This window comes from Eupeodes corollae, chromosome 3, assembly GCF_945859685.1.
Source record: "Eupeodes corollae chromosome 3, idEupCoro1.1, whole genome shotgun sequence".
NCBI lineage: Eukaryota > Metazoa > Arthropoda > Insecta > Diptera > Syrphidae > Eupeodes > Eupeodes corollae.
The window spans coordinates 9,657,411-9,673,936 of NC_079149.1; the positions used below are offsets into that span (position 1 = coordinate 9,657,411).

The 16,526-nt window shown below is 35.6% G+C and overlaps 1 protein-coding gene across 1 annotated transcript in view; it reads left to right on the plus strand.

Moving 5' to 3' along the window:
- Positions 1-16,526, plus strand: part of LOC129950346 (polycomb group protein Psc) — a 48,835-nt gene that overhangs the window by 11,461 nt on the left and 20,848 nt on the right. Inside the window, exon 3 of the mRNA XM_056062255.1 lies at positions 8,837-8,927. Coding sequence (XP_055918230.1) covers positions 8,837-8,927 — 91 coding nt within the window. The remainder of the gene's footprint in view (positions 1-8,836; positions 8,928-16,526) is intronic.

Here is a 16,526-nt window from a genome sequence, read left to right on the forward strand (position 1 = left end):
TGACAGGTGGTTTGACAGCATTCGGAGTAATGACATTTAAGAAGCCATTTTTCGTATGGCAAAGGAAAGTAAGACCTGCTTAGCAGAAAAAGCAAAATGTCATTATCTGTCAGAAATCTTGATTTTGGACATGATTGACTTTTGTTATTAGGATTGTTTTAAAGAATTGGCGAATACACGAAGATTAAAAAAAAATGTAATGTAGTTGATAAAGTAGTTGATAAGGTAGTTAGTAAAGAAGCTAGCCAATAGAAACACGTCAATAGTAAAGCAGGCTATTGCAACATACGGAATTAAGATGTTGTTAACAATATTTATACTTTAAAGAGATAATTATGGTATGAATTTTATCCTAAGAAACTACTTTGTTGTCCTTTCCTTCATTGAAACAATGTCATCCCTCTTTATGATGGAATCCTACATTAAGTTACTGACAAAAACGAACCAACTAATAGCTTTTTAAAACCAACTTTTTCTATTCTATCATCTATTTTCATCTAACCTTCTTTTTTTGTTTGACAAGTTCCTTGATTTTCTTTTTTGTTATTTGAAAAAAGTTTTTTGAACATTAATCTAACCTGACCAATTCTCTGCATTGAACTCCTTTGGCCACACAAAACTCATTTTGATATAGGTACTTCGTCTAGGTTTCATGGGTGTTTGGAAAACAAGTAGAAAAACCGGAAGAAACTTAAACTTTCCGGAGTTACATTAAAACACACAAAAAAACACCCACCCAAAAACCCTTGACTTTTTGAAAAGGCACCAACTAAAAAGCCCCCCACATCACATTTATACAAATTTTATAACACAATACTCTCGTTCATATATTTGCATATCTCTTCAGAAAAAAAACTCTACTTTGAATATTTCACATTATAAATGTTTCGTTTGCTCTTAAAAAACTTACATACTACTCTACCTACACTTTCGGTTGAAATTTTGAAATTCAAATATGAACGCAAAAAAAGAGAGACAAAAAGAGTGAAAGAGTATGAGAAAGAAAGAGTAATAGTGAGGGATACTTGAATATCTTTTCAAACTTGGATGCTGTTTTTTTTTTTCTTTTCTATTGAAAGTTCCTGTTTTGTCAGAGAGAAGAAGGATAGTCCCCGGATCTGTGCTCATATATGAAGGTACCTCCTGATTTATTATTCCAGTAGAATCCCCCAAAACATGTTCCAATATCTATACCTCTTATATAAGTTATAGATTCTATACTACCTGATACAGGTTCATATATCAAATTAAGCCCCCCCAAACACACAGAATAGGAAATTCATTGCCAATTCCATTTGGTTCGCTGCACTTGAATTGAAAATTTCCAAATTGTGCAGTTCTGTACGAACATACATATATATGAGCTACTATGGTTCACAAAATAATGATTACTATACTATCCAACACAAAGAAGCATATACATACACAGTCACAGCAGGTAGTAGGTCCTTAGAGTTGCCAACGTGTCCTGAACTAGTTCCATAGTTCAATTTAAAAAATTATTGTAGCTCAAAAAGTTGCTCAATTTCAATATCAAAATCTGACAGCACCAGAAACTTCAGAAGCTTAAACATGCATTTTTTGTTTATTAAAATAGATGAGGCTTAAAATTCACACAGTTTAGTTTATAAGGAAATAAATGATTCGAAAAAAAGTTAAGATTTGGGCTATTTTTTAGCCCAATCAGGATTAAACTGTCAAACCAAATCTCTTGCCTGCAATTTGTTTGGAAATATATGAAAATAGCTCAATTTAGCCCAATCTGGCAAGCCTGTAGATACTCTGTATAGGATATACGTATGATGCAAAAAAGAGCTCAATTGCTCTCCGACTGATGCGGGTATATGTTGTGTCCATTGTTCAAACCCGGACGTTTATCAGACAGCTAAAATTTCTTAAGGTAAGACTACACTCTCAGTGTTTTTTTTTTGTTTGATTTAAGGGTAAACTTTTGGGTTTCTTATACCAAATTATTTCTTTTCGTCAATCTTTTTGTCCTCTTAAAAGGATGATTATAAAAAAATAAAAGTTCCTAATGGATACAACATCCCAACAAAAAATATATACATACATACGGATGATGGAACAAGCACTGTCCTTGAAAATCATCCCGTCGTCATCATCAACATCATAGGAAAATAGAGGAAAAAGTCTACCCATCTTAGCTACACGAAAAAAAAGAAAGTTAAACTTCAGCCTTAATTTTGCTCCCTCTGGTATATGAGAAGCCTGTCGTAAATGACACAGCGGGCAAAAGCAACGAACAAAAAAGGAAGCACCAGCAGCGCTGAACAAAAAAAGAAAAATAACAGCCCCAATATCATCCAGGCACAGCGACAGTAGTAGCAACGAAGCGGCAGAGGCGCAGCGGCTGCGGCGGTGGGCATCAGCAACGGCATGGTACCATCACAAAATACAACATCCCTTTTCAAACTATACACAATCCAGTACCCAGGGGTGTTGGATAGCATTATGGTTGGCATGGGGTTGTTGTTCTCTTTTCATCACCCCAACTCCCCTTTTACGTCCTTTCATACAAGCCTGCCCTCCCCCTCTTCCGTGATATCGCCATTCCATTATTCACTAACACTACCTCCAACACTGCCACCGCCAACGCCAGTGCCACCTACACCGCCAACGAACAACAAGCGACAACGCCCGACCCCAACAACAACGTTCTCCTGTCATTCTGTTGCTGGCATTGACATTAAAGCAGAACTGCTACGACAAGGCCTATACTACTGGTTTTCCAATTTTAGGGGATGAACCTGACTGAAGCCCCATTAAAGTTATATTCATGCGATATGGGCTGTGTAGCCGATGTTATTTGCGGGGCTTGCTCCTCTCATAGAGCTTATCATCCAGACAGCCAGCACAGTGCAGTCGAGAGGGAGAGGGAGTAAGAGGTGGAGGTAAAAACGGTTGGCAGATGGATAATGGTGAATTTCGGTTAACATTGGTGAATTTGAACTTCATTGGGCCACTAGACTTTTTTGATGTTTTATTTTTTTAAACTTATTTGTTTCATATGTAATGGCGGCTTTATTACAGGAATATCTCTGTTATTGTCTTCTTGTTGTTTCTTTTAGCGCAAATTTCCTTTGTAGAGAATTTACTTACAGTTACAATACACAAAAAAAAAGAAAGAAGAAACAAAAAGTCTCTTTTTAAAAACGGCAGCGAAAAAAAGGGGCTAACAAAGGATTGCGGAAGTTAAAGGAAAACGACGGTTTAGCTTTATCGCGGTTTTTCCTTTTAATCCCTTTGTGGTTTTTGACGGTTAAAATGTTCCCCCAACGCACATCATCAACATATAAAATACAGATTGTTTTTAATATTTCTCCTTGGGGCAACCCTGCCATGCCTAAAGCGCCAAAGTCTTCTTGATTTTCTGTTCTGTTGCGCGTTTTGGAACGAAATTTTTCGTTTGGTACCTAACTTAAGGATTTGTATTATTTCTATACATAGTAAACTTTATGCCATGCCCGTTTCTACCCGTTATATTGTATATAAATCAAGTGACGTGTTTTTTGTCTTTTGGCCTTACTTACAAATATGCTTATATAGGACTAATTTTTCAAGCTATTTGGGTTTTCTTCTCTTCTTTTTAAACCACCCCTTCTGTGGCTCTTCTATACGTCGCTCTGTATACCCTTTCACGATTGCCGTCGTTTTAAATTTTGGAAAGTTATTTTTATGTGCGAATTTGGGCATTATTTATTTACCTCTATTCCATGAAGAGGAGGTGAAACGATGCGATGGGGGAGGCGAGACAAGTACGAATTTTCAATGCGTGTCTAGCTTTTGAGAGGGGGGTTAACTCAAACTGTTCGCCTGGAGGAGTTCTCTTTTTTTGTTTCAAAAAGGATAAATAAAGTGAACAACTTTACCGACAATGAGTGTACTTAGGTACTATAAAACAGCGACACAACGAATGCCAAGGATGGCGACGTTGTTGACGCCAGATCGGAGAACAGAGCAAGAGTTATAAAATCTGAAAAACGAGTACGCTAAAAAAGAAGTTTTTGTACCAGGTCGGTCGAGTGGGACGTGGGGAGGTGCGTTTAAGGTTCTTTATATTTATATAGAAAAGTGAAGCTATAAAGTGCCAAAGCGTCTAAAACTTTTCTACTACCACTTGTCTTCTTTTACAAATTTCTCTTTTTGCTCTTTTGTCCACACCATCTTACCATACCATAGGTACCTGTCTTTTATAGTTTTTTTTGTATTTGTTTTTCACTTTGTTTTTTAGAAAACTCTATTCGGTGTCAGGAATAGTCCTTAACAAGACGTAACCTTCTTTGAGCTTGTGTTCGACATTACGAAAGCAGAAGTTTAAAAAACTTTGGATGCTGGGGGAAAGTATAGATGTCAGTGTGACCATTTTTGAAAGTAGCAAGATTGCTTAACTAGAATATTTAAGAAACTTGTGTCAAAATTAAACGTCAACAAATTAAGATTTCACCACGTTGTGGTGAATAAATATAGTTTTACTTTTTCATCAGTTAGCAAAGGCCAAAATGGTACGAAGAAGAAGATAATCAATAATGAATTTGAAATTAGTTCTGTTTGTATTGTTTATTGATTCTAGTAACGAATGGGACAGAAGTCAATTAGAGTGTGTACAGAATTTTGGTAGAAGCATTTTTCCAGCATTTAAAGTAAACGTCAAACTTAATCTTTAATCGAAAATGCTATGTTAATTATAGTTATTCCAACACTATACAATAAAGTGACAATACTATACAATAAAGTGACAACACTCTACAGTAAAGTGACAACTTAAATTTGTTCATTTGATTTCCATTTTTCCACCACGCATTTCACAATATGACAGTTCTGTTATTTTGACATCTCACTATTAATTTACTCATGAAAAACAAAAAGTGTTGAAAGCTTATGTAAATAATCTTTTAAATCTGTTTTATGTTAATATTTACATTGAAAATTCTGATTGGTTGGGGTTATTCACCTCAGCCGAAAAAAAGTTATAAGGAAACAATTTAATATCAATGTTTTGATATTTCAAATTAACGTCACCATAAACTAACGTCTCATAAGTTGTGGTATATTTTTACCACGAATGTAAATGAGTGATTTTTGACGTTTTCGACAGTGTTTATTTCTCAATGACAATGATTGTTTGCAGTTCTTTTAGTAAGAAATTTCTGTCATTTTCACATTTTGCTGTTAATTCAACACTTTAAGAGCTCCTGATCATTGTCCTTTTATATTTCTTTGTTGAAAATTCAATCTGCCATAAATGTCAAATCAATTCGAAATGCATTGATGTTTTAAGTTAATTTTACCTTAAATGAACATAACCCGTGTCCCGTGGTGACTATTACTATTTTCACCACTAATCGAAAGAAGTGACGGGTGCAAACTAGTTCTTGAATCGAAATTTACATAATTTATTCATTTGACAGTTAAATAGCACCTTAAATGAACATAAGCTGTGGTAACTATAACTATATTCACCACGAATCTGATGAAGTGACGGGTGCAAACTGGTTTTTGACGTATAAAACAAAATTGACATATTTTATTAATTTGACAGTTGAAATCTCTTTATTTTTGCAGTTTATGACTGTGATCTTAAGCAATTCATTCAGCTTGACAGTTCTGTCAAAATGACAATAAGTTATTTTTAAGTTGAATTTAAACTTGTAGAAGGGTAACACTTCTGTCACATCAAGTGCAAAAGCGATGAAAATGTCTTTCATGTCTATCGCCTAGAATCGAGCCTCTTCCCTTTCCAATGCACCTTTCCACATCCCCCCCCCACCTCTCCCCTGTTACTACTCTTGTTATCTTCTGGGCTCTTACACAGCTTTTTTTTTTGTTGTTGAAAAGTTTTCGTTTGCATATTTGCTCAAAGAGAATCCATGACTGCAGCAAAGACCGATGAGTACGACAACGATGACGATGATGACGACGACACTGATGACGGCTACTTCAAAAGAATATGTATATAGGCAGGTAGATATAAAGCAAGAAGAAACTAAGCAAAGATAAAAACAACAACAAAAAAAACACAAAATCAAATTGAAACTTTGTTGAAGCCAATCACTAGACCAATAAACTCTGCCTAGCCAGCCTAGCCTATTCCTATCCTATGGTATCTCCAGATCCAGACATTGCATTTTCTATGTGAGTGCCTTTGCTGTTGCCTAAGTTTTGATGGTGTTAACCACAAACGTCCAATGTTTTGGCCACCCTAAAATTATACCATATACCGTACATACATTAGACATGCAATTATACATTATATAATTTACATTTATATGAAATTGAATTGGCAATTTACATATACTTCTATGGTTGACAGTTGGCTTGGGATTGAGATTGGAATGGTGGTGGTGAGTTGGTGTACTCGTATGGTGGGAGAAGAGTTAATGAAATTCATGCAATGCAATGAAATGGGAAGGTTTATTTTGTTATAGCCATTCATTAACTGAGTGTTCTGGATGCATCATCGTAGGGTTCCATGCCACGCACAACACAAAACACAATCTCAATGTCCCAACGCAACATAACGCAACGATTGACCATAGTCGATAATGTCATCCAATTTTCAACTTCACCACAGGGTGTGTATGAAGTGTGTGTGGTGTGCGATGCTATTGTCCTAGCGTGAGTAAACAACAGCTATTCGTGTGATGAATTAACTTGGGATATACCTATTCTCCCTGAGGCGATCAGGGATAGGGACAAAAACCACGTATAGATATAGAGGCGAAAGTTCAAAACTCCACTGTTTCTGCCGCCATTCACCATTTGCCACCCACCACATCAGATACCGAGCACGGATGGAGAATGTGTATGTATGGAGAATGATATTTACCATGGACCACCGGTACAATTAATCACTCGACAAGTAATCGGCTTAAATGGAAATTAGCTCCACAGGCAGTCCGCTGCTTGCTGCTAGCATATAGTTATGTAGTCGTAAGCTTGCTTGGGCTCTTGTTCTATAGAATAAAACAGCAATAGCCACAAAATCCCAAACCCATACAAAGCGTTCCAGACCAAACCAGACTAGGGAACAGAACGTACGAGTTTAACATATACAACACATAGGTTCGTTCTCCTTAATGAGACGACTGATGATGCAGGTGGTGTGGTGCGGTGCGAGCGACGTGTCGGCGGCGGCGCGATGTGGTGTGAGCTGGGCTTTATAGTGACTCCGATTCCGTCACAAGTTCAAGTTTGAGTGGTGTTTTTGTAATCAGAACCTGTTTAGGCAGCCCCACGAGTCGTCGTGTCAGTCTTGTGTGTTTACAAAACCGTTGCGTTGACGACATACAACAGCAGCACCAGCGGCAACAACGCGGCTGGCGGGCGGCTCTGTGGTGAAAATGTTAAAGCCTTGGCTTGGTAGCAAGGCAATGACACCGGGTTGATCGGGGTGTGAGTTTGGTGTGATATTTAAAATTTACACAAACCTAGGAGCGGCATCTCATTTAGACTTGTATACCTGATATGATTCCTACTGTGCTACTATGCGTACATATGTATATCTGTATTGGCCGTTTGTTCGTCGTCCTCCATATTGTTTGGAATTATAAAACTCAGCTTGAATCTGGAATTTTAATTTGTGCTGGTGTCATATATAAGTAAAAATATTCTATGTAAGGTATGTAAGTATGCCCTATAATTACAAGGAATGCAAATGTCAAATGGTTTTTCAAAACCCCAGGAACATCCCATGTCAAAGGGATGAGTTAATGTGATTTAAATAGCTTTTGAATATGACATAACCCAGCTGTTTTGTTGTATTTAATTAATTGTCCTTTGTATTATACAAAATCGTTAGCATACGCATCGATCAATTTAAATGAGGTAGAAGAATTTGACTATCCAAATGTGGTTTATGGCAATGTGTTATTAAACTGTGCTTTGTGTCAAAATAAAAAAAAAAACTGTGGTTAAAATGTCAAGCGACACTGATTTTATTTCAAACTGTCAAAGAAGTGTGGGAGATTATCCGTCGGGAATTATTTATTGCTTTTAGTTTGTTGCAAGATTTATTGGATTTTTATTTGACATTTCACTTGAGGTATGTTTGATTTTAAATTAAAATTGTAAGCTGTCAAATTTTGAAAAGTACCAACTTATTTTTCTTAAAAAAAATAAAGATCAAGAAAAAGTGTGACATTTCCTTAAACTTACGATTTCTGACAAAAATGACAAATATTATGTCTACATTTCTGAAAGATTTCTTCTAAATAACTGTTTTAATCTTAAGTTGCGACGTGTAAACCAGGTGTGCTAATTTATTTTTAACTAAAATAATAATTGCTTAGAACAAATTTATAAAGATCAACTGATATCAACTACTTAACTCAACTTGTCCACATATTTTGACAGCTGATTGGACTATACGGCAAAAACAATAAACAATATTTGAAGAATAATAATAATAAGTAATGTCCTTTAAATATCCCTCTTCAAAGTTGTTGCAGGAAACAAACAAATGCATAGAAATAGTTATTTTAGGTTGACAGCTGTCACTCATCCAATGTCAAATTACTCTGACAGGTATTCAAATGAATGTAGGGGTGGTGTTATTTCAACAAATAGCCGTCGCCGCATGATTACATCTTTTACTCTTACGAAAAGAATATGAGTTTTTTATTATTAAAATAAATAGTTAAGGGGGTGTTTTAAAGTGTTGTTTTATCTCACACCCATTAAGAGAATTTTGTTTGTTAAGAAGGTAAAATACTTTGGCATAAAAATTGGTGCAGTCTCATTCTAATGACATATAATTCCTATATTTTCATGTGTAAACAAAATGTAATTAACTAAAATTTTGTTCTTTTTCTTTCAGTCTGTCATAGTTGCATTATAGAGCATCTACGAACGGAACACTATTGCCCTCAGTGTGAAATGATGATTAACACTGCCAAACCAAATATAAAGTGAGTATTTAATTTGTTCAAAAATTACAATATTACAAAACAATCAAGTGTTTTTGTTAAAACATAAAATTTGACAGCTAGAAATGGCAACACTTCTAAAAGAGATGAGATACTTATTTTGACAGTTGTTCAAATTTGTATGGCAAACATTGCTTTGCTTAAAGTGAGAATAAATTTAACAGCTGTCAGTTTGTCAGTTTTTTATTTCTTCTACAAAAAACCTTCTTTAATTCTATGATTACTTTTTTGTAAAAACTTCAAATAAATTTTGAAAGCTTTAAACCCACCTACCTACCTAAAAAAAAGATCCTTATGTTGATAAAAAAATTGGTTTCGTTATCCCTTAGGAAAAATAATAAATTTTCAAAGTTAATCCAACTGTCAACATCAGTACTAGAGATTTACCTCAAACCATCGATTTAACACTTATACCTATTACCATCTTTTTTCTTCTTTTTTCTCCTCATCTGGCAATGCTGTCAAGTGACATTTGTCCTCTTCTGAGGTTAATACCGTCATTTAAATAAAAATCGATTGACTGTAGGGATACATATATACATATATATATATATGCATGTAGATAGGTAGGTAGGTTAGGTTAGGTACTCAGAGCCTCTATATAATTTCAACACGTTCTTCCAGACTTCATAGGCACTTACATGCATTAAAAAAAGAAAACCTCTGAATGGATAATGACAAAATAAAAAATATAGAAGGGTTATAATAGGAATATAAACAAATATATAATCCTTCCAAGGTTAGTTATAGCTATATCCATAGAGATACCATCATACGTCGTCGTCGGGAATCTGTCCCCGTGGTTTTTTTCTCATTATACCTAGCTTACATATTTTTTAAGGATTTTTGTCTGTTTTGGTCTACCCTTGTTTTTTTTTTGTATGTCTAAGGGAAAGGAGCACTGATAGAATCTCATGGTAACATGAGCATACCGAAAAAAAATCATTGAAAATGTAATCCATGAGATACCCAACCATTCGTTGATTCAAAAATGGTCACTGAGATGAATTTAATGACTCCCTTGGGCGATATACAACCAAATAACAATGAGTCAAGACGATTTCCCAGAGCATTTGTGAGGGTCTTTATCATGATGTTCCTTTCTCCAAAACTACACGAAACACCAACTGACTTTAAATGAGAAGATGGAAAAAAAGAATCTATATTTTCCACCCCATTTTGTATCCTATTCAAGTCTTTGAAATCCAAAAAAAAAGCTACAAAAAACCGTTTATCAGCCGAATGGTCAAAACGGAAGTCCAATCCCCAAGAAGAAGAACAAGAAGCAACTATAACTACCTAAGTACCTTTATAGACCTACATATATTGGTCTTCTTGTTGTTTTTCGTCTTGTTTTGATATCAGATTGGTAAAATCGAATGTCTTATGTGATGTGCGGTCAGGACGCAAGTAAATCTAATTTTGGTCCTTTATATTTACCCACATTCTTACCTTTAGCTTTAGCTATAACCTCACTCAAGAAAAGGAAGCACGACAAAATAGACTTCAAATAAGGGCCAAAGGACAAGTGGTAAAAAACAAGTCGTTAAAAGATCCAAAAAAGCCTAACAAGAAAAAAAGAAGAGGAATTTGGAAGACAATTTCGTCTGGGTCAGGCTTTAACTGCCATTATTTTTGGTCGTCTCGCGTATCCTTTGCCTCCTCGCTCGTGATGAGATAACAATTCTAGGTTATAGAGAGGAGAATTGTTTTTGTGATAAATAAAGGAACTTAAGACATGACAAGGATGCCAATTCATTCAAGAGGAACTAAAATAGAACAAGCCAAAAAAAAAGGATAAGATACAAAGCAAAAGAAAATAAATAAGAAAAGACAAGAGGAGGGTGCTGCTGTGCGTTTTATAGGAAAGTATTTGTTGCTTGATTGAGAACCCCCCAAGGCTTTAGGCATGCATTTCGTTTCGCATATCCCTAAAGAGAATCAAAGGACGACGAACAGGAACAAGAACAAAAAATAATACAGAAATAAAACGATTTAGGGAAGAGGAAAAATTCATTGGATTTGATTTGTTCGTGTGCACATTATTATTATCACTCCAGGAACAGGATCCAGGATTCACAGGAACACAACAACACGATACCAACATCAGGCAAATCTGCGGTACGTGGTTCAGCGAGATAATAATAAGGAAAGGGGGCACTATACTCGTAACGTCGTCGTCGCTCGTGAACACCATCACAATCATTCCACCAAAAAGATATACCTACGGTGATGTTTAATGGATGTGCGACAATTTCCGGGGTTTATATATATTCGTTTTTTTTGTGTGTCTCATGTTCAGGATCAAGCAATTCCAGAAAAATAGATTGCATGCACATTCACCTAAACGAACACGTCCCCAACTCCATGTCATAAAGATTTTCTGCTTCGATAAGCGCGTTGCTTTTTCAAAAATTTACTCCCATGTAAGGGGAGCCTAATGTTTTGGTAGGTTTGGAAGAGGTGAAGTCGGTATGTATGTGCCATATATATAGGTATGTACATATTCGAACTCTGGAATGAAGATGTGGAAAAAAATAGTATAGAACCAAAAAGGGCACCGACAACAATTAGAATGGAGTGCGAACAATAAACACATATCCTAAAGTTATTCACACTTCCCTGGACGCAGACTTTTTCTTGTAGACTTTTGTTTTTTTTCCGTTCTGTTGATTATTCTGACCTGACTTCATCATTGAGACTGTTGGGATGTGTTGTGTACCTTCTAAGAGCTACGTTAGGTATATTATTATGTATATAGTTCAGCTGCTTTAAGAGCAAACCGCTAAGTGCTAATTAAACCGTTTTCAAATGGAATGGCAAACAAATTAGAAGGCGACTGTGTGTATAAGCGGAACCCAGAACAGACCGAAATGTGGCTGCTCCAGCGCAGCCAGCCAGCGTTCAGTTCTGGGAATTCTCTTCTCTGTTCTGTTAGGTTCTTTTTGAAGCATCAGACTTTCAGTTTGTACACAAACAAGTAGTAATAAAATGCTCACGAAGCAAAAAGGTAAAGAAGATTTTTCGTAAAAAAAGAAGAACACACGGAAAAGTGTTGCCAACAGAGAATGTTATTTTAGAAGATCAACTGAAAATATCTTGGCATCGAATGTAGATTTTTGACAGTGAAGTTGTAAGGTCTGTTTACTTCTTTTTTTTATCAACACTATAAAGGAAATTTGACAAATTTAACGACTTCACGAAACTCAACGAAAGTGTGAAAAACTAGTATTAGGTTAATATTTGCCTAACATTTCATACATGTTCGGTTGGTTGAACTGGTAAAGTTTAGTTAAGTGGAATCTGATCTGTTCCATTGAACTGACAGTTCGCAGTTCTCTAGTTAATACTTTAAAGTTAAACAAAAATCTTTTAACGAAGAATCATGAATCATGAATCATGAAGTGACATTTTTCTGGATGAATTTGTCCCGAAACATTTTACAGCAGATAATGTTGCTATTCTTTTTACATCAATGTGTTGATTCTTTTAGAACTTTAAAATGTCTTAAAAAAATTTTAATATTTAAAAGTTACAAGTTACAAAACAACTGTCAATAAATGTCACATGTTGGGTCTGTTCAAAAATAAGAGATTATATGAAATCTGAAATCACAAACTTAAGTGGGTTTTTGACATAAGCTTATGTTTGCTTATGCCTATTATAGTTGGGCCTTTATTCTTAAGGAAAAGAAATGAGAAGTATAAGTTATTAGTTTTAGATACGTTTGAATTTTTTTCTGTCACTTGAAAAAGAATTTGTGAAGTTTTATTATAAATCATTCAATTTTCTCAAAAGAGTTGACGGATAAGCAAAACTTAACGAAAATGCCGTTTGTATTGTTAATCTTTTTGTATAATATTTCCAATTGATTGGGTTTTAGCAAAATGAGTAAAAAATATCAAAAATTGATTCTCTTTCTTATGTCAGACATGATGAATGACTTCCCAGGTTTTGTCAAAAAATGTCGAATATCTATTTGGTCAACTTGGGAATAAAGTTTTGTTTTGTATCCCAATTTTGACACAATCAGAATTTTAGGTTTTGTTCCTAGACATTTTTTGATACCTGTAAAGATTTTAACGAAAGTCATTTTTATTGAAGTTGTATCATTTCTGGGGATCGAATTTCATCAAAAACCTGTTCTTATGTTAGTTTAAGATTAGTGACATTTCGGTTGCCTTAAAAATATTGCGAACGTGTTCTTTCGTTAAGTTTAGTGAAGGTTTTCCAAAACTGATTGGAAACTATATGTTAACTTAAAGAACGGCAACTCTGCTATAGATGTTAAGATGATGACGCGTTGAAGAGAACAACAGCAAGCAAACTTGTGAAGTTTACAATCCAAAATAAAAAAAAAACGCTTCTCCAAAGGAAGTCGTGGGGAGGGAGGAAGATGGAGCAAACAGTCAAAGAACGAAAAAAAGGTCGAAAAGTGCGAGAAATGGAGAAACGAAGGTTGATGATGGAATAAACTGAACAGCACACAAACGAACCTACAGAGCAGCAGTAGAACCGCACCAGTCAAATAGACTAACCTGAAATGGAACGGTGTGGTGTTGGTGTTGCTGCTGCTGCTGCCAGTGTCATGTTAGTCGCTGTGCCGATGTTTTGTGTATGCTATTGGGAATTTTTAATGCGCGTCTGGTTCTCGTTTGTCTTGTTTGCTTGTCAGTCAAAGCCAGGGCTTAACCTATGGCCGCTGCCATCGCCGGAACCGTATACCAAGTTGAGAACCGCCTGATGGTAAAGGCAATCGACTACAACGAATACGACGACATAAGAGCAGCAGTGACGATGATGATGATGATGACGACGACGACGACTACGACGACGATGAACAGTGCCGGTGGCAAATGGTCTTGGTTGGTTGGAGAATACATTATTTTGTGTCTTTCGCTTCATTGGGGAGCAGCCACCAGAGCAACAGAGCTCTAGAACCAGAACCAGCGCCATCGCACCATTACCACACCTGAGCGAGAAAATCCACGCTTTTGATAGGTATGGCGGTGGGTCGGCCGCTGTTCAGCTCCACCATCATCAATATTGGTTGAGGAGATGTTTTTCTTTTTTAATTCTTTATTCTACTCCATCTGTCTCTGTTTTTCGTTCTCTGTGTTCATTTCGAAGTTTTCGATCTACCATCACCACATCAGACTTCAGAAGAAGGAGTCGAGTTGAGAAAAGACCAATGATGTAAACATTAATGCCCGCGTTAGCGATGCTCTTTTATGTGCTGCTAGAGCTAAAGCAGAGCTTTAATGATTCCAAGGGCGACAGGTCTGTCATTAAATTGAAATGAATCGAAAGATTTTTTGTTATTGTCTTAGTGAAGTTTTATAGGTGTGTAGGTATATGATGACGCGACAGTGGCTGGCGGCGGCGGCGGTAGTGTCATAATTCCCCAGTCTTATTAAGATGTCATTATGCCGACGGCACAACAGCGACAACGCAACGACACACCACAACCGCATCGCATTTTTTCTTCTGAAAGAAAGATGAGAAAATCATTTGTCATCTCCGTTCGTTCAATGATGAGCTTAACCCACCTTTTTTATGTTATCTGTACTCTCTCATCTCATTTTAGGTCGTCCTCCTTATAGACACGTCATCTTCGTGTTGCATTGCTTCGGTTTCGCCTTCGCATCCTTAGAATTTATATCATCATCAGAATGAAAATTCTTCAAGGATTTGATTTATGAATAAGATTTTCTTCTTTTCTTTGTTTGTTTTGTTCCTTTTGTTTTGTTGTTGTCTTCATTTTTCTATTTATCTTCGTGCTATCCATTCAGGTAAAGTCCTTGAATTTCCCGCTTGTTTTCTTACGTCACAATAAGATCCATATGATTTCTATTATTCATGCAAAAATGCTACCAAAAGTGTCCTTCTTTTGAAAACGAGGAAGGCAAAGAAGACGATTTCTCTTCTTTTAAGGATTTAAATTTCCTTCGAGTTTGTATAGGTAGAGGTTTTGGTTTAGTAGGTAGGTAGGTATAGGAGCAAAAAGGATCCCCCAACGAACCATAAAAGGAAGACAAGACACTGAGTGTTTAATGGAAATACAAACGAGATATGATAATAATCCAAAGTAAATGATAAATCCTTATTCATTTCCTTTTTTCTCTTTTGTTTTTGTTTTGCTTTGAATTCGTTTTGTTGTTGTAGTTATTGCGTTGGGAGTTCCATATGGCACACAGGGACTTATCATTGTTGAATCAATGAATTGTAAAAATCATGCGATAACGAGTATTGATTTTTGGAATTCCTTTCCTGAATATATTTTCTTTTTTTCTTGGTTGGTTAGAGATAAAATGATAAAATATTCCAAAAAAGGACGAAATCCTGCAAGATTTATTTTTTCTTTTTTGCTAAATATCGTTTTCTTCCCTATGTACTATGTTGAATATATTTAAGGGGGATGATGAAGTCGGTTCGTTTGTAATACATTATGGGGCATAAAGTAGAAGATACCTAAGGCCTATCTGCTCTTTGGGTTTCTCTAGGAGTGGATTGATTGGCAGGAAGTACTTGGCATGTACATAAAGGTACATCTAATGGAAGACGGTGAAACGCCGCCGCTGCCTAGCCGCCAATGTACTTTTTGCAATATTAATGACGTCTCTTTGTGTGTGTTTTTTTTGTGTCATTAAGTTGCTTGTCAATTCCAAGTGACAGATATAAGCTTAGAGGTAGGTTTAGGTAGGTTTATATAAGAAAATTCCAGCTCAATAATTTTATTGATTCGAACACATTATATACAGATCCAGACCATGAGTTTTAATGGTATTTGTAAAAAAAACTTTTTTAATTAACTTAATGTTGAGAATGTTATGGGGGGCGACGATTATCCTTATAAGTTGAATGAACTTGAAGGGGATTAAATTGTTAACAACCAACAAAAAATGAAAGAAAAAGCTACTCAAATCGATTTGCTCTTGATTTTCTTTTTTTTTGTGTTGGTGTTTTTATTTTATTAAGAGAGAAGGAAGGACAACAAAAAGTTGATTTCATCTTCATTTAACTTTCTGAAAAAAGAAAAATATAACTGACCCTTAGATGAGTGGGAAGGTATTAGGTGGTTTATATATTTGTGTAGGGTGGAATCTAGAGGGTGGTTGACATTTCTAATTTAATTTCTTTTTTTTTGTCAATCAAATGTACAAAATGTGACTTTAATAATGTTTAGACAGAAAGTAAAATGTTGGTGTAAATAAAGGAATTCCTTTATCACAACGTAATCTGCTACAAAGGAATTTTAAATCTGGCAGGATTTTGATGGAACTTTGAAGGAATGATTTCCAGAAGCTTTAATACACAAAAATGTATTTAACGATTGTAAAAAATGTGGAAGAGGGGTGTTTCTAAAGGTTCTAAAAATGCCAAGATTTGAACAACTTTGTGTGGGCCAAGAGATCCAGTAGGGAGCTTATGACTAGATTAGGAAATGTACTACATATGCATCGAAATGAATGAAATTACAGTACAGATTCTTCTTATAACAAAATTATGACTTCTCAAAATTCCGCTTTACTTAATTCAGTTTTTTTGGAATTCTGTTAATTGCATTTATGGAGCCGTTTC